Source organism: Neodiprion pinetum, chromosome 2 (assembly GCF_021155775.2).
Source record: "Neodiprion pinetum isolate iyNeoPine1 chromosome 2, iyNeoPine1.2, whole genome shotgun sequence".
NCBI lineage: Eukaryota > Metazoa > Arthropoda > Insecta > Hymenoptera > Diprionidae > Neodiprion > Neodiprion pinetum.
The window spans coordinates 24,889,898-24,910,022 of NC_060233.1; the positions used below are offsets into that span (position 1 = coordinate 24,889,898).

At 36.1% G+C, this 20,125-nt stretch overlaps 1 protein-coding gene across 2 annotated transcripts in view; it reads right to left on the bottom strand.

The window, feature by feature from the left end:
- The window catches only part of LRR (Leucine-rich repeat), a 94,801-nt gene that overhangs the window by 54,660 nt on the left and 20,016 nt on the right, over positions 1–20,125 (bottom strand). For both annotated transcript variants that reach the window (XM_046609571.2, XM_046609570.2), the window contains exons 6-12: positions 16,995–17,233; positions 15,883–15,977; positions 15,444–15,485; positions 14,748–14,935; positions 9,141–9,218; positions 8,470–8,803; positions 1,262–1,530 (exon numbers count right to left, since the gene is read on the bottom strand). In XM_046609571.2, coding sequence (XP_046465527.1) covers positions 1,262–1,530; positions 8,470–8,803; positions 9,141–9,218; positions 14,748–14,935; positions 15,444–15,485; positions 15,883–15,977; positions 16,995–17,233 — 1,245 coding nt within the window. The remainder of the gene's footprint in view (positions 1–1,261; positions 1,531–8,469; positions 8,804–9,140; positions 9,219–14,747; positions 14,936–15,443; positions 15,486–15,882; positions 15,978–16,994; positions 17,234–20,125) is intronic.

Sequence of the window (20,125 nt, forward strand, 5' to 3'; positions counted from 1 at the left end):
ACTATATTCGAACCAGTGATGGTGAATACGAATAATACATCTCGACTATATGATAAATATTACATATGAGACGAAAATATGTATAGAACAAGCAAATAGTATTTGCAACTGGTTACACCAGTGCATTATTGGGTGTACACTGAAGCCGTGCACTGTAATTTACTCGTATGCCGTGTTACTTGTGGTACGGGATCCACTTTATCTGCACCATGTTTTGTTTACAAGGTTGGTGCAAGATTTTATCCTTATGACCAAAGTGACGATGAAACATGTGATGTACTAGTAGGTAGTAGAGTTTAGTTTTATGCTGAATTACTGAATGTCTAATTAATTTTGTTATTTTTACGTCAAAACAGACGTCAATGGAACAAAAATCTATTAAAACGAAACTCGTTACTATTTAGCAGCACACCATAAGTTGCACCGTGATTTCGGTCATGGGAATCACCATCTATACAATGCATTGATACGAGCTGATATGCTCAGGATAAAGATCTTGCACTATTCTTGCACGTTGGTGTAACCAGTTGCAAACGCTGATATAAAAAAAAATTGAGAACGATTTTATAAATAGAATATTCAAATTGCTAAACTCGAGTGTTTTTGATAATATTTTGATGTGTTTGCACTCGTTCTACTCGCTGACAATATATCCACAAATTGTTTGAAAAACCCTAGAAAAATCTTACATTATAATAGAGTTGTCATGCACAAACACAATTGTTGACAACCATTTGTGGTACCGTATTTAAAAAAAATATATTCTTGTCTGTAAATTTATACTTATTCTGGAGATTTCTATAGCGAATAAAATAAACTTAAAAGTATTGTAGATGATTTATCTCTGGTGGAGATTAGTACTACTGGAGACCTGTTAAATGGTTTTTTTTTTCAAACTGTTGATTCATCCTTAAGCAGCAAGCGTAAAGCTAACACTGGCGTCGTCAACAAAATTTTCTTTGTCTACTTTATCATTGAAATTGATAGATAATATGAAACTATCATGAGTTTTTTTTTGTCTTTCCATCAACCACTATAATTGAAAAGTTACAGGCGTTTTTGTTTCATTGATACATTAATATTCGGTATTGTGAAGTTATTATTTTGTCGGTAATCTGAAAATGGAAATAACTCTCGTAATTTTCAAAATCCTCCAAGTAGAAGAACAGTTTACAGATAAACTCGGATACGATCTTCCAAAATTCGCAATGAAAAAAAGGCAAAAACAGACCCATTGAAAAGTTTCATACTTCGTACATACCTGATTACCACTGATATCCAGCGTGTGTAGGCATGTGTTACTCCCCAAGGCGTTAATCAAGTTGAATAAATCACTTTTTAATCTAGAATCCGGTAAATGCAACGCCTGCAATACGCAATCGTCTTCCTGAATCATGGTTACCAGTGCTTCCATCACAACAGCAATATGTTTAGTTTTCATGCCAGCTAGATTTCGACCCATGTATAGCTGCTTGATGGATTTATTTTTGCTCACTGCCGTTATCACTTGTGCTAAATCGACATCCATGTCTGAAACACATTGATTGCAAATGAAGCTGAAAAATTTTTATTTGCATGATCATCTGCGGTAAATGAATTGATTTTAGTTTTTCGAATGGATTAGTTCATGGCACATCGATCCTCAAATAGCATGACCACACCAGTCTTTATTATCGAACTATACATACAACGTAATGAAATAAATACGTAATGTATTTTAAATCCTGTTTTTCTTCGTTGTTCTATTTATAAGATTTGTTTCAACGTAATAAAGAGAGCACCGCAATATGAATATGCAATATCTTTATAATTCAACAATCAAACGAACTTACGTAAATTCATTTGATTGTTCAATTATATTCCGTCGCCTCATCCTCTAGGTCAAAAGGTAGCTGTGCAGAGGTGTAATTGTTGCGAGTATCTATGTATATTTATTTTAAAATAATATACATATACAACTTTATATATTTATTAGCTAATATTTTTTTTTTAATTTTTTTGTAGTTAATAACTACACTAAACAAAATTACACTAACTACACAAAAAAATAACTTGAGAAACCGATTTTTTTTTTACTATTTAAGTTAGTAAAATACAGTAAAAACAAAAATATGTAGATAAAGAAAGGTTTTAGCTGGATAATATCGTAATAAATATCGATTTTTTGAAAAAAATTTAGCCATCTGACGAGAAAAAAAAAATATTTTTAATATTTAAGTCTTAAATTTGTCAAACAAGTGAAAAGAATTATGTCAAACGCAAAATCAACGGTTAATTACTTTTGAATACAATTTCAATGTCGAATAACTTTTAAAGGAGTGAATTTCATGAAAAATGTTAAGAGACTTTTTTTGTAGAGCATCAAATTTCCCACAAAAATAATGGTTTGATCTATGAAAATATTGATTATTCTGGTAATTACAAAAATCAAAAATTCAAACAAAAATTTGAAAAAACAAATCAATGTTTAAGGCACGATTACAAGGAAACGGCTCGATCTACGTCAATTTAGTAACAGAGCTTTTTGTAGGAAATTTAATTTCCTTCAAAAATATGGATTGATAAAATTTTTCAGATTGATAATTGACGGATTTTGGGTAAAAAAAATGCGGTAACTGTTAAAAAATCAATAGCTGTAACGATACACCCCTTAATATTAATATTAAGGGCTCAAACTTTCAGGATAATTTTTATTTGTCGTCATGAACAATGTTTTACAGTACCATTAAAAAAAAAATTCTTTGTTTTTTTTGGCCCAGTCTAATATTTATATATATTGCAATAACTTTAAAGCTCCGCGATGGGGTCAATTATGGAATTTGTGAAATTAGCTGTTTCTATTAACAAAAACTTCCGACTCTTTACTCCAACCCGTTGTTTTTCTAATCGGTTCGATATTGACTCCTTTGCTGCATGCGGTTAACGTTGATGCATGCCTTGTACTATGAGCTGTAAATAAGCTCGTGTCTACCCCGCCCTACTCTGGTGTGTCTTTGATCCATCGACTGATGGTTGCAATTTTTGCTGCACGGTGAGGTCTTTTAATAGTAAGAAATAATCTTTTTTCATCTTTAGGACGGATACATCTCGTTAGCGTCGAGTATTATTTTAGAGTTGTCACAGTACAGAGATCTGGTTTGTTCCTGAAGTAAGGTACTTTAAGCAGTGGTTGCCAACGGTTTACTCCAGAAGTTTTTATTCTCTCCATGATCATAATGTAAAATATATTTTCTGATTCTTCAATATTATTGAGGCTGATCTTGCGTACCGTCTGGACCTGTTCACCAGTAATCAGGGATAGCAAGGTAACTAGTATTCTTGTTAAGTCTTTGAGATCAATTTATTTCATAAGGCCAGAGAGAGGTTATAATTTCAGAATTGGTGTCGGCTCTCATATGTAATCATACTTGGGTTTTTGAGACTTAAGAGCTGCGACTCCTTTGAAAAGTCTTGTAACTTGAGCGTCGCTACCTATCGATTTTATAACTATAAGTGATAATGTGGACCTATAACTATTTAGAGTACTATAGGATTTAATATGTTCAAATTCGTTTGCAACAAATTCGATAACACTGGTTACAGAGGCCCCGAATGGGCACATCTCTCTGGTCTTGCAGAAAACCGACCGACAATAAAGAAGCCAGTATCATCGGTGTTACTCTATCTGAAACTTCTCTTAGTGCGAATGACTTCCCGATAATCGCCCCACAACCAGGATAAGGTTCATCGGGTTATGCCCATTCTATTGATATATGGTATTGCTGTTGTGTAGTCGATACGTAGTAATATTTTACATGACATTAGTTTTTCAGCAAAGCATTTTAGACTATAAAAAGCAGCTTTCAGTTCCATAAAGTTAATGTGCTCGTCTTTTTCACAAAAAATACCCCAACCTGTCATTGAAGCGTCAAAGAAAATTTCAATTTTAAAGTTACTTCTCTTAACGAGGTTTGGCATAACAGGAACTTGCTGGTAGTTTCATTATTTGACCAAAGTCGTCGTTTGAGCTTTGTAATGCCAAATACAGTAGTCGCTAGATAAATGGCCATTCAGTACAAGGTCATGCGAGCGAATGCCCCTCCACACGCAAGGTCTCACACGCAAATGCGGGATTCCCCACCTCAGCGCGTCCATTTCCAACTGTGCTGCACTGTCACCCCCTACCGTGCACGGCTCTAGCTTTCGACGTACCAGCAGTGGGAGCGATTAGCAACTAGCCATTTCGGAGAATTTTCCTCTCCTCGAGCGCCGCGGTAGGGCCACATATCTAGCGGCCAATGTACTTTTGCGTCTTTAGTCCTTTAGTGTAGGAGGGTCCGTATTTTATGGCTGGGCAAGCTGCTGCTAAAATTCCGAAGAATTGAGCTAGTTCCCTAATTTTACAATTTTCGTTGTATCTAATTTTTTGCGATAAACTTGAGATACTTTGTCTCTGCTTGTCCGTTAGTTCAGCTTTCATTTCTGGCGAGTTTCATATGAATCAAAGAAATTTAAAGTAGTTGACGGCTTTAATTGACATTTTTTAAGGTACAATACGAATCCTAGTGATTCTAATAGAGATCTAGTCTCTTGAAAGTTAATTAGGCATTCTTTTTCTGATCTACCAATTAATACGAGATTTTCTAGGTATATCACCGATATAACATTCTCCGATCTTAATTTATGCACGACTGATTTCTTTAGTTTCGTGAAGACGAACGGAGCGGTGCAGCGTGTGGATGGAAGACACGTAAATTCGTATCAAACATCGTTGAAGTAGAATCTGAGGTATTTTCTATGAGTTTGTCTACAGGAACTAAAAAATACGCGTCCTTTTAGTCCAAGCAAACCATGAAACAATCTTCAAGTATGAGACTTGTAGCCGTTCTCCGATCCTCCATTTTGAAATGAGAAGGGATTATATGCTCATTGAATATTTTCAAATTAGGTATAAATCTTTTTTCACCGTTTGGTTTATCAACTAAAAAGTAGGGTGAAATGTATTGGACTTTTGTAGATTTACATTTTGAGACAGCTCCTTTATCTAATAATTTTTTTATCGCTATTCAATAATTTTTAAAATCCAGCTTAGACAACTTAGGTTCCTTTGGAATGCGAGAGTTCCTATTTGGCGCTAACGTTTGGTAGCTGTCTTCTCTCAACAAGATACCATTCACTGCTGATTTGACCTTTGGATTAACTTGTGGGGCCCTCAGCAGCTGACAGTTTTGGGTTATCGAGTATTTTTTTTTTTTAATGTCGTGATTTATTTTCTTCGATGGGCCTTGTTTCAATATATTTGGCCATCGCTCGGTGGAGTTTCACCTTCGACTAGGATGTGATGAGCCTCGCGAGTGTTGCTTAACATCGTCTCTGTCAGGAGATTCTGAATCATGCCTTTTATTGTGTTTTCTCTTCTTAAGGCGGCGATCCTGAGGGGAAGCATGGCGTAGGCTCGATGAATGAGGCCGTTTCATTTTTCTCTTCAGAGCCTTTACTGCTCGACACAGCTTCGCACTTTCTTCATCTAGGTCCCTCGGCGACTAGTTTCTGCTTCAATATTCAGATTTATCCGAATCTGACCCCATTTATTAGTCAAATTTCAATTTTGTTTCGCGTTGTAGGGGACGTGTGATCTGGACCGCACAGAAAAATTTTATGAAATTCCGGATGCGCGCGCAGCGCCTCCAAGCGGGAAAAATTAGCACCGCAAGCTTTGAATACTGTGGATTAAACCGAATAGCTAACGTTATTACCTTTTGACCTAGAGGACGAGGCGACGTAATATAATTATACTACATAGTAAAAAAGTTTGCAAAAGCATGCGTTTTTAGGCAAAGGAACACTTTCTAAAATAAACTTTGGGTGGAAAACTATCAAGCAGGTCAAGTTTTTCTGAATGTTTTCTTACAAATACTAATGTCTTTCGGAAATTTTGTAAAAATATTTTAATTTCTATGCAGAAAAATTATTTCGACAGATTAACAGAAAACATTGATAATTCTTAGGAATTTATAAAAAGTTCTAGTTTCACTGAAAATATTATTCTTCAACACCTGTTGCTTTTTACGTCGTAAACTTCACATTCATGGAAAATCACTCGCTTTCTGCGCTTGTAACTACTTCACAGGTATGTCTAGGTTTTGTCAAAGCTGCATTCCAAACAATGTATTTAAAATTTTTCTTCAAAATCTTTTAATTCTGTCGGACATCCATTCCAATTTTTCATAACGCGGTCCCGTCAGAAATTAGGCAGAAACACCAGAACTCGGATTTTTTCAGACATATAAGATGAAATGTGATGTGTAAAGTTATTAAGAATTAGTGGAGAAAACTATTATAGATATGGGCACTAGAGTGTTGCAAAAGTGAGTGTCCCTCAAAAATGACTTCGGTAAAGTATGAGCTCTTAATATTGCTATTTAGAGGTGGCGATTCTCAATTTTCTATTTCCCATTTAAATAACATGGGAAAAAATTTTTTTTAAATTTAGAATTTTATTGCTCGAAAACGAATCAGTGTGAAGATATAAACAAAACATATTCTTGTAGGAAATTTTATGTTCTACAAAAAAGATCTGAATAAAGATTTGCGTAAGGTAAGTCGTTTCGGAGTTATCAGGCCTCAAACATTGAACCGTTTGAAATAATGATGTTATTAAATTATAAATGCTACAAAACTGACTCATATCGTTAATTAATGAAATTTATTAATTAACATTTCATTGGAAGTCTATAGTTTTAATTTTAAAATCAATAATATTGTGTATTTAAGTGATATGAGTCAGTTTGTAGCATTTATAAATTAATAACATCATTATTTCAAACGGTTCGATGTTTGAGGCCTGATAACTCCGAAACGACTTACCTTACGCAAATCTTTATTCAGATCTTTTTTGTAGAGCGTAAAATTTTCTACAAGAATATGTTTTGTTTATATCTTCACACTGATTCGTTTTCGAGCAATAAAATTCTAAATTGAAAAAAAAAATTTTCCCATGTTATTTAAATGGGAAATAGAAAATTGAGAATCGCCACCTCTAAATATCAATATTAAGAGCTCATACTTTACCGAGGTCATTTTTGAGGGACACTCGGAAGATTTTTCAATGTTCTTCAAAAAAAAAAAAAATAGTCGGTTTTTTTGAAACACTCTAATGGGCACACATAGAATACGTGCGATATTCGAAGACATATGATAACAATAAGAGTGTATTAAGAAAATGGAATCAGATAAGATGAAATAGGGAAGTGAACATAGTATGAGGTAAAGCATGAGTTACTCGCGTGAAAATTCTACCAAAATGCCGTTATAAAAATATCACGGACATCCACACTCAGGCACAAAAGTGCCTCAGTGGATAAGGTGTAGTCAGGATATTACACTCAGGTGGGTTGGATCCCGCTTTGAGTGATAGCAGGTGGGGACAAATGAGTCACCATAACCTGCAGTATTATTGTTTATTGTTTATTACTATAATTTTACGCGCAGGAGATAAGGTGGAGTGTAAATGTATTGATAAATAAATAAAGTTATTATTATTATATATATTAAAAAAAAAGTTCTAAAAAAATATGAGTATTGAATCGATTTTCAACTCTAAATCGACTTAGTCAGAAATAATTAGGAAGACAAAAACTCTGGAGTTTTTTTTGCAAATTTTCAATTGAAAATAAAGTTATAAAAGAATACGAGTTGTTGCACACTCTCTGGAAATTTTTTGAATGCCTCAGAGAAATCAAACAGATTACCTTCTTTGAATTGTCTAAAAATATAGTTCATTTTTGCCATAATTTCTCGAAAAGGTTGTATGAAATCTCAAATAATTTTTCACACCCAGTAATACGGTAGAAATTAATAAAAATACTCCGGCAGTCAGTCATGCGTGCAAAATTTCTCATACCATTGAACCTGTGAAATTGACCAATGAGAAATTAGAAAAAAGGTATTTTCGATGAAAAAATCTATAAACGACGTTGAAACTCAACTAGTCACGAATTAGAGAGAACATACATTTTTTCTTGCAGTCAAATGAATTGCAACTGGGTATACAAGGGTTCTCAAGGTCGCTGATTGCAAAAATGTGGTCCGATCTGAGAAATTTTCAATATTCCAAATGGCTGATTTACTATGGCGGACTGAAAATGTGAAAGTGATGGGAATGGCTCGAAAATGCACACTGAGAGAATTTTTGGGTCACAAAATCCAACTGGATCCACCATTTCGAATTTCACAATTCTGACGTTGGATTCGTTTTAAACGACCCCGAAAACCCCCAAGTATTTTAAGGAAAATGAATGAATTTTTATATTTTAAGTCCACTATATTTGATCCGCGAAAAATTGAATGTACATCTTGAATAACCGATTCAAAATATGTATATGAGACGCTGTGCCGCAAAGGGTTAAGGCAACAGATCATCGTTCGCTGTGCACGAAGCAATATAAACTTTGTAATAGATATTGAAATGGCTTTTAGGCAGACACTTACTGCTGTCCGAGATATCCAATGACGATATACATCGCACACCATGAATACACGATTCGAGAACATGGGCACCCATCGAACCTAAATTATTTCCACTCATATCCAGCTCCAATTCGACTGTGCTTTCATTGCAAGCCAAGCCAAGCAATAAATTCTTCAATCCTTCTAAAGGTAGTTTACAAAATGAAATATTCATGTATTTTAATGATAACGTTGCCGTGAAAAACTGCTTAAAGCTTGGCGGTATTTCCTTAGTCTTTTTGCTCGAAAACGAATTTCGTGCTACATTTAAATGCACGAGATTTGTTGCGCAACCTCGCAACAATGCGCCGAATAACTGAAAATTGATAAACAAATTCAATTTTTACACACAAAACACTTTTTAACATACAAAAATGTGTTCAAAAAATAAAAATGAATGTGTTCATCAAAAAAATTATAGCAACAAATACGATGAATCTTCAAATTTCTTACCATATAATATTATTTAGGAATGACACACAGCTGTTAAATTATTGCAATTTCGTGTACGAGTAAACTAGAAACGTGTCTAAATATAATGAAACCATGTAAATGTGTCTAACGTTACAATTCTTGTAGAAGCTCTAGCTTAAATAATTAATATGCCTTAGTATAAAGATACAAAGAGTCTGTTGTGTGTGATTGCAACTTACACATTCTAACGTAGTATCCGTGCCGCTGAGGTCTAAATGGGTTAAGCTATTTGGTTGTGCCAAGAAGTTGCACAAATTCTGTAAAAGAAATTCTTACTATTACTAACTTTGAAAATGTGGTTGCATAGAATTGTGCATACATAGTGACCTCTGACAATTGAAGCCAGGTCGAGCATTTTCAAAGCATACGAGTTTACGGCGACGTGCAATTCAAGGAGATTAGTTGCTCAGGTCTAGATAGTTTCTATTAATTTTTTTACGAGATAATTTCTTGAACAATCTTAACCAGGTTGGAATGAAATCGAACCAATCTACTACATTTTTAACCATTTTGAAGCAATTTGAAACGAAGCATCAATATCTAAGCTTTTATTTATAATTCTAGTATTTTCCAGTTTTGCGTTTCAAAGAGACATTCGTAGCTTAGCAATATAGTGATTTGATAATACTCGATGTAGGTACGATTATCTCGCAATAAAAATTGAAAATATTATCCATTTTTGGCCGAACCATACTCGTGAAGGAAAAACAAGCTGTAACATTTGTATCGGAAGTCAGAAAAAGAGAAAAAAATCATTTTTGTAAAATCTTCAGCAATGTCGTTCGGGTCAATGATAAGTAAACAACAAAAATAGCATCTCAATGATTTAATAGAAATGATTCTGAGTAGATTAGAATAACACCAGGTAACAATAACAAATACGCAGTTTGAGGAAATATTTTATGATTAGAACGTGACCTAATTGTCTAACTCTATTATTTTTTGCTCCCCCGATCTTAAGATTTTTGCTCAAAGACAATAGAATCGGGTTAAAAATTCCATATTTCTAGGATTTTTAAAGGTGTAATTCTAAAACCTAATCCCAAATGCATGACATCTTACAAGGAGCCCATCTTGTATGATAGTAACGGATTATCTGTATTTTTTAGTGATCTGCTCTGTGTAAGTCAGCAATAGAATTTTTACCGACCGGAGCCATTGAAGTTTGAGGCGTTGTTTATACATGTATACACGAGACCAGCCCCCTGACACTTACCACTGCTCGTATACTAAAAAATTGTACGCGTTTTGTCCCCGTTTTTTAGTTTCTCTACGTGGCGCTAGTAGACTTCCGGTCTGAAAACTCCGTAGTAAGACCGTGGCTAGGAGTAACTCACATATTGAATCAATTTGGCACTGCGTCGCTACTATCTAATAGGGCCGGTTAGGCTGTAGCGCGCTTGCGCCAACTGAGAGAAATTTTTTCTATCTCTGTCGCTCACAGGTGACACGGGTGGGGGTGACCCTACAAGGTTACAGCGACCCTTGCGGCCAATCTAAGAATTATTGAAAGCGGACTCAACAAGTGAGTCGCCCCCCACCACCAGAGTTTCCAGACCTGTATGTTAGACCGTGCTCGCTGCCCTCGCTGACCGCGCGCAAGCTCGTCAGACAACTACTAGCGCCACTAGTGGTGGAGATTGGCGGCAGAATCGAAGGACATTATGCGAACCACTTTTAGCAGCTTGTGTCAGGGGGCTGCACGAGACACTGCTAGTAGTTTGCGTGAGTGAGTGCGGCGCTGCAGTTGGGGTCACCTAAAATCAAGGTCCCTAGATTAGACAGGTCACAAGACACGCGTGTTCCAGTTTTTCTCACTATAACGTGGGCAAAAATGTTCTATGCGCGTTCGCCCAAAAAATATGAAACTCGCATTACCGCATTAACCAATTTTGACCAATCTTGCTCAATTTTTTAAGGTTAAGCATTAACCAGTTGCGCCCTTAGTGTCCTGACGTTCCCGAAATAAATAGAAGCCCGTATATATTTTGAGATTAATCATTGTGACAGATCAGGAATCAGAACCACACCGGGTGCGTTCCATTTAGAGACCAGAAATGTTTACACCGTGTCATATTGTGCTCTAAATGGAAAGCATCCATTGTCATACGAAATTTTTGGCGCATTCTCACTAATTTTTTTGCCATGCGTGTCTTGACCTGTCTAATCTAGGGACCTTGCCTACAATCTCTAACACGGTTTTCTACACAGATCTGGACACTCCAATCTCGTTAGCATTGAACGTCGCGTAACCATTTTGAAGCCTATCTTTCTTAATTTGTGCACCAAAGACCGGAGCGCTGCAATCTCGGAAGCCGATTACTACAAATGCATCCCTAATAAGTGCCCCTACCAATACAGATGCATTGGCCTCCCCCCCACTAGCGCTAGCGGCAAAAGTTCACAACGTCGGTTTCACTTCCATTAGGCTTTTAGAGACGAAGTGCCTAGACTTGTGTAGAAAACCGTGATGTCTACAAAACAGAGCGCGGTCCATGGAGACTAGAGTACAGGAGTCCGATCTCTATTGAGGAGCATATGAAAAAATCGTCCTCGAAAATTTATCGTTTAGTAGTTTTAGATTTCATCAAAAGCAGCGTTGTCATCGTAAAGTTCCAAAGTGAACTTAGTAAGAATTGACTATATATATGTATATAAACATCGATCATGACCGAAATCGAATTGCCCCTCACCTGAAAGGGAATATCGTCAAGCATGCGTGCCCGTGTTAATTATTGTGGAAAAAGTGTTAATTATAGTCATTATATTGAAGTAGGAAATTAAATTGATCGCGTATCACTTAGAAAAGATAGCAAAAATATAATGCTTTTTAATTGAGTATCTTTATTAAAAAAATAAGTAGAGGTTGAGGATCAACATAACCTCACAAACTTATTATAAATTTTTAGCGAAGACGGCTTCATGAAAGAACATGACAGCCTCAATATTAATTTTTTCATTGAATAGAGTTGTTGGGAGAAAGATCACTTAAAAACTAAAAGTGTCTCATTCTTGCTCTCGTGTGTGTTTTTACCCGTCTCGATCTCAACTCCCCACCACTCGTCGGATATTTGCGATATCAGCGCTGTTCAACGTCAGCCAGCGCAAGCCTTATTGTACGGATTTTTGATGCCGGAACAAATGTACGAAGATCGGACTCTTGTACTCTAGTCTCCATGGTGCGGTCAATTGCTTTTACTTTGACCGCCATTTTCTTGCGAACTGAAATTGTGGGAAGTTTGCAACACGTATAAGTAGATAGGTTATATGATAAACACATTACAATGTTAGGTTCGTTCGAATACGTTCATTAGTTAGCAACAAGATTTCTACCTACTTGTACATTTTCAAAACTTCCCATAATTTCGATTAGCAAGAAAATGGCTGCCAAGGTAAAAGCGATTGACCGGACTCTGTTTCGTAGGGACTCTAGGGTCACCGTCTCTTACGCTACTGTTCAGATTTCGAACCATGGAATAAAGAGTAAGGAGATCAAACTAGCTGACGAAAAATTAAGCAAAAGTGGAAACTGCAAGTAGTGACAAGTTGAAAGGTCTGCCAGATAGAAAGCCTGAGTAACTGCTCGCGCGTGCACAGATCACTCTTTTGGCTTGTGTCTATCCGACCAGAAATACCGGCTCGTATTTAGTTAAATTTGCCTGAATGACTTTATTGAGGTTCGAATAACGAGTTGACTGCTTGTCATAATAAAGCTGAAGCTAAAGGTTACAACAAGCAGTCAAACGCTCCAAGCTTATTTTAAATAGAAGAACGCAGTATCATTCATCACTGCGGATTTTATGTAAGAGTATCAGATTTTCATGTGCATGATTTTTCAACAATCTTAAGAATATGTAGTACTCGTAAATTTATCGATCACGTAAACTCACCCTTATTTGTTATACATTAAATTAAAAAATTGATGGAAATGGTTCAAATTTGGAAGGCGCATCCTTCTTTTGTAGCGAAATTCAGAAAAGTTACCAATATCCCAAAAATCATCAAAAAAATACGTGATTGGTTGACACGTATTATTATTTTCGCGTCTCCCACATTTATGGGTCCATAAAGCACGCAGTTGAGATACTTTCTGTTATTTTGGAAAGAATGAGGAGTAAAATGAGCCTTCGTGAGACTATATTCATGCCATATTAAGATCAGCAGACGATAAATACGCCTTATAATAATTTCGTGAATGAAAGACACTCAGCTAATCGTTTCTTCAATCAAGAAACCTGTAGGCGGAGAGCTGGTGGCACTTTGACTTACGTCACTTTATGAGCAAAATTTTCCATTTTATCGTACTCTCTTAACATCGCTGCTAATTTATTCGGAAGTCTGTTTAGCGTCCAACGCTGGAGAGCGCAGCATGACGAGTGCAAAGGGTTCAAAAAAATCAATTGAAGAACGTCATTTCATAAAGGCTATTTTTTGGTGTTCCAGCAGGGAATGATATTCTGAGTCGTGTAGTAAAAATAGCAGACCATTTGGTTGCTGGAAAATGAGGGCAATAGACACGCGAAAATGTGTCCAACTTATCTAGCGGTAAACCGTGCAGATTTAGTCCAAAAAGCAGTGCAGAAAAAGTAGGTTCATAATGCAATCTTCTACAGAATTGATTTTCTTGTTGGAACATGTTCAGGGGTGACCCCTGAATGTAAATTCAAGTTAGGACGACGGGCGGAGAAGAGGAACAAAATTATTATAATTAGTAGTTCTCGTTCGCTGACCTTAATATTACAAGAAAATAGTCTTACGATAGCTCATTTTACCCCGCATTCTTTCCAGAGTGTCAGAAAGTATCTTCTCCATGCACTTTATCGCCCTAGAAATGCAGAAACTGTGAAAATCGTAAAACATCTCAAGAAACCACACATTTTTTGATGATTGTCGAGATATTAGTAACTTTCCTAAATCCCGCGACGAAAGAACGATACACCTTCGAAATTTGAGCCGTTTCCGGTCCGTTCATTTGTTGATTGTTGATTGAATACATAAAAAATAAGAGTGAGTTTGCTCTGACGGTAAAGATAGGAGTACTACATGCCCTTAATGCGCATGCGCGAATAATTAACCAGGCATTCTCCCTAACGAATTTCTCCAACACGTCGCCACTTTCATATATCAATTTTATATTCCTACTCGTACTTTCTCGTTCGAACCCCGATGATCAGTTTTTATGGTATTTTCTAATCTCACAGAATATAAACATCACGGATTGTAAAAAGCGAATCAGAATATGGAATTCGGATTTACTATGCCCCGATTCTTCGACACGTAGTTAAATTTAACGACGGAGTAAAATTAATTGAGATGAATCACTTTTATAGACCATGCATATTTTTTATTTCACGTGCATTAATTACTGTTTCTACTTTGAGGTTCAGGGACTGTTCAAGAACAAGCTGTGCGTTAAACTTTAATGGTAATATTTTCCAAAACCAAGAGGTTTTAGTCGTAAAAACTGACACCGGCGTACACAGAGGAGATGACTATACAATGTGGATAAGATCCGCCGAAATCGGCGATTATTAGCCTTGTTAGTTTGTGTGATTCCAATTTGCTCAGATTCATTTCTAGTTCTTAATAGGAACATTGTTTCGTTCGAGTTTGGCATCATCGGTGGAATTAATACAGCTAAAAACTTTCTCATCATTTTTGGCTCCATTTTCAACTTTGAATCCAAACGGTACATTTCATTCAAAGTTAATTTACAACAGATGTACAGCTGATTCGTTGGGAAAAAAATTGGTAAAAGTATATAATATGGGAAATGTCGTACTTACATTGACATCATCTTTCAAACTGTTTCCAGAAAGATTCAAGTATTGAAGACTGCTCGGCATGCTTCTGTTCAGACTCAAGGCATGTGCAATTTGATTGATGCCTTTGCCCGTCAAACCGCAGTGAGCAAGATTCAACTTCTGTAATCCTTTAGGCAATTTGCCCATGAGACCACTTAAGTGTGTAGCACCTTGAAAAAGTTATATTCAAAAAGACGGGTTCAGATAAAAGCAAATATTATCAACTTTATCAAGATGCATAATTATACTTATAAATAATTCAACAGTCAATATAGAATGGCACGTTTTGAAGAAAAGCATAAAATTGTTAAAATAAGAGGGAACACAGCTTCTGGCAATGTAAATTAGTTTATTTTCGCTGCAAGCATTCTCTCGGTCCGACCTTGGTGGAAATTTTTTTTCTAAAATTTTTTCCGACATTTTCTGAGAAACTAGAATTCTCAGAAGAATTCTGTAACGGTCCGTGAACCGGACAGTTCCAAACGAATTACAGAATTTAAATAAAAAATTTACATCAAGGTACAATAATCGTCTCTGAGAAAATTACTCTTGTTACATGCGTGAAAAAAAAATTTCTTAGCTAAAAATAATAGATTAAAGAGTAAGAAGAGGGTAAAAAAACTTCGGAAAACTACTGTGATATAAATAATAATTAGTTACGTTAAGTTTTGTGCACACCTTGCATCAATTTGGCAATTATCCCACACAAACTAGAGGCTCCTATAAAAGTATGAACACACCATTTATAAAAAGCGGTCTATAATTTAATAAAGTCTATAATATTTCATAAAAAAAATATATGTATATTATAACAAATTCCATGTTACATTTCAAGTATAGAATTTTTACTCAACGTATGCAATATTCACGCCATATAATATTAATACAAATAAGCCTACAGTAGAAATTAAACGACTGGATTTGTATCAATTATTTGATGAATTATGATTGCACGCGACAAATATAAAAAAACTGTGAGAACAAAAAGTAAATAATTATTTGCAAAGCAATGAATGTTTGAATAGCTTAGCGTGAAAAAATGCGTAAATAATGAAAAATATATAAGACATATGTGATAGCGACATGTTTTTATTCAATATTCAAAGCTTAGACTCACCTTTATCTTCTATCATATTATTTGACAAGTCAATTGTATGTAACATAGTATTGGTGTTGGATATCAACGCTATTGATAATTTGTGAGCAAAGTCCCTGAAAATATTAAACGGATCTTAAGATGAATCCAAAATATTAGCATTTTCTATGTCAAGCAAATCGATAAATTTTTACTAACAGAACCAGCAAACATTTCATCACTAGCGAGTTGTGTTGATGGGATTATTACGTAAAACAAATCATAGTGACGGCAGGTCGTCGGATTGATCTTCAACCGCGTGATAAAACTGACAAGGGAGGTTCAGAGGTTCGTCTCACCGATTTGATTCAATCTCACGGTACATAATGTTCATCCCAAGGGCGATAATAGGCCAGCACCATAAGATGCGCTTTTCAGTCGTTTTAGAGTTACTCGGTTTGGAAAAAGTGCTAGCGGCTACATGCGTAAAACTGTAACATTTTTTTATTTTATGTCGCGCATAAAAATTTACCTTATCCGTTAAAAAAATGGTCAATTTTCAATTTTCACGACTTTATTCTGTATGTAAATAGTTTTCAAGATACCCAATGATAAAGTGAAGTACGGATTAAAAACGTGAAATATTGCAAATACAAAAAATTGATGTTTTTAGTGTAACATAATTATAAAATACTGATTGATCAACTTTCGTTGTACGACTTTGTTTGTTGCCTCGAAATCGTTTCACGGATATAACAGCGGTCACGTTTTCCAAACTGAGTAACTCTGAAACGACTGAATAGCGCGCTTTATTGCACTGACCTATCATCATCCTTGGCATGAACATTATGTACCGTGAGTTTCAGTCAAATCGGCGAGACGAATGTCTGAGCCCCTTCGTGTTAGAGGGGTTAGATGTGCTACCCTCACCTAGAAAACCTTCAACTGAATTACAAATTGAGACCCTAGTTGAGTTGGTATGGAATGTCACGTATATGGATTAGACTCGGTAAAAATTTCCTTTTTCACTATCATGCCGATAGAGCAGGTAAGTTTTTCCAAATTTTGATCGAATTTTAGCAGTTACAGAAATGTTATCTGTTAATGTTTGCTGTGTGATATATTTTATGATGATCTTTTATTATTATACCTACCACTTGAATCCTAGATTGTCTAAATAAATTTCTTGAATCGACAGAGATCTTCGCATGACATGCAATAGTCTTTCCAAGTGTTCATGACTTAGTTTTATATGGGAGGCTCTTAGCTTAGTGAACCACGTATTGTATTCTAATGCTGAAATAATTGGCACCAAATCTTTTTGCTCCAGGTGATCGAAGTCCCTCAGATTGAGCTCTCGTGTGTCGTGGGATAAATATATCGTATCAACGTCCTGCAAGAATATCATTACATTTAGAACAACAAACGCCAATACATCCAATACATTTAATCTTAGCAAGGAAAACTCTTAAACATGAATTGGTCGTACGTCTCAAACAAATGTGAAAAACGGGGATAAAACTGTTTAAAAAATATCCACCCATGTTATTTGCATCAACAATGGTGAATACAGATAAAAAACAACAATCCAACTATGTAATAGAACTGATGCTGAGCAGATTTCAATACGTAAGGTAACCCATTAAGGCATACATGGGTTCTCAAGGTTACTGATTTCAAAAATGGGGTCAGATCTGAGAAATTTTCAAAATTTAAAATCGCCGATCGAATATGGCGGACTGAAAATGTAAAGGTGATCGGAATGGCTCGAAGAACTTGGGAATTTTTTAGTTCACCAAATACGATTATCCGTTATCAGAATCATGGCATCAAAGATAATAAATCCAACATGGCGGACAGAGAATATGAAAATTTATCTGATTTGCTTGAAACTTGTTCCGCAAGGATTTTGGAAACACTGATAACGAATCTGAATTCAGAATGACAAAACCCGATATAGCGGATTCATTTTGGTGGTTAAAGAATAGAAAAATTGACCGGCCTTTCTAGAAATTTGCTACTTAAGGGTTTTTGAGGTTATTGATATAATGAATATAAGATCGTAATGGCAACTTCCTTCATCCCAATGCATCCTTCACCATGCGAGATTCATCCAAGCATTTTGTGAATTGTGGAAAATGACAAAATTTAATTGCAAAATCCACAAAATGCATTTCACATATTGAATTTTGTAATTTTGACATTGCATCCGTTTTCATCGACCTCGAAAATCACTGAGTGACAAATTTTAAGAAAATTAGATTAGTTTTCATGGTTTCAATACGCTATTTTGGATTCGCTATTCTGAATGTGACAATTCTGACGTGGGATTCGTTGTCAGCGACCCCGGCAACTCCATTGTGACAAATTTCAAGCAAATCAGATCTGTTTTCATATTTTCAGTCCACCATATCGGATCCGCCATCTTGAATTTTGCCATTCTGACGTCGAATTCGTTTTCGGCAACCCCGAAAACCCCCGGAGCAACCAATTTCAAACCAATGTGATCAATTTTTATATTTTCCGACTGCCATATTGGATCCACTATTTTAAATTTTGACATTTTGACGTCGGATTCGTTTTGAGCGACCCCGAAAATTCACGATTACCGAGTTCCACTATTCTAGTCCCCGCAACTTTCCCCCAATTATATTGGCATCTCACAATGCCTTTGTTAGAAGTAAAATCATACAAAAAATAACAGTGATGTCTCAAAAATATTCTTGAATAACCGATTCAAAAGTGGTGTCTCATGTAATATGAGACACTGTGCCGCAAAGGGTTAAGATTTCAGGAATTTGAGACAAAGTTTTAGGGAGCTAGAGCTTTGAAGTTGTCCAACACGACAAGTCTGAGGTTCCGTGTAAAAACGGAACCACCTTCTCTTGGTTTTTGGAATGAGGATGAACTTTGTAACGCTACACACATACACACACAAAAGGTGGTAGAGCTCAAAATTAAGTCTTTAATTAATAGGTTTCAAACATTTTTACAAATTTTTAAGACCAGATAGGAGAGGATAACTTTATGTGTGTGACGTATATACATAGCCTGTGAGGCGATAGTTCTGAGTAACCTATAGTATATACGGATGGATACAGTCGTATATGAGCATTAGTTGTAACGTGGCATTTTGCGGTGCCCATTTCAAACAGCTCTCCAAGCCCTAGAGAGAACTAGAAAATAAGCCATCCAAGATATTACTGGCTGAATCCATTTTAAATCATGCAGACCAGTGGAGTCAGCGGAAAAAAATTACCTTCACTGGCCTGCATGATTTGAAATGTATTCAGCCTACTTGTAATTGAACTTAGAGCTCCAGGATCAGTGTCACGCAACCGAAACTCTAAAACGAACACTGTGGAGGCATGCAAATGAGTTATGGTTTGGAGTTTTTTTTTTTTTATTTTTGAAGTTTCTACGGCGCCAAGAGGGAAGTCCGCAATGATATCAACACGCAGATGTAAGAAGAGTAGATGGGAAAGCAACCTATGCTTGGCCATACAAGTAGCTGCGGTTCTCAGGTGAAGTTTCCGGAGAAATCCAAAAAATAACGTTGCGAGAGAGGCACTCGGAATGCTGCATATCTGACCGACCATAACAACCAGGCACACTCAACGCACTAAAAATATCGGATACTGATTGAATTTTGGTCATCATCTCATGACAGACAGATAGCTGAGTGCAAAAAACGTTCAGGAGTCATGACACATAATGTGTATACTTGATAAAATCGCGGTATACTTCAATAATACATCTACCCAAAACAATAACCTACTTGTAAGTGACCTTAACTGATTATTAACCAGGGGAATCTCACAAGCAGTAAGTAGTGTGTATGTTCCATTACAGCATTTACATTCGTAAAATCGACACAACTTGCGTACAACTTAGCACTTGTTTATTGCAAACAGTAAAATATGTGTATCATATTTGGCATATTACTTTTGAGGAATAAAACTTGTGTTGTCGACTGTATCGTGACCCGGGCCGTGGGACGTAACTATTATATCTACGAGTCAATTATGAATTCAGGCAACCCGGAAAATGAAAAGCATGTATCCCCTAGACGGCGGGGGTAATGCCCTGAAGGATGACTGAACCCCAAGGCACGGTACAAGGAATGACCGTAATGTGCAACGGGCTGTTCTGAAAGACAGAACGCAAAGATGCCCGTGTCACTCAAATACTCGCATTCAAAGTTCGGGGTTGTCTCGATGGATGTGTCCGAAGAATAAAACTACATGTACGTACACTATTGAAATGTGGTAAGCGCGCGACAAAT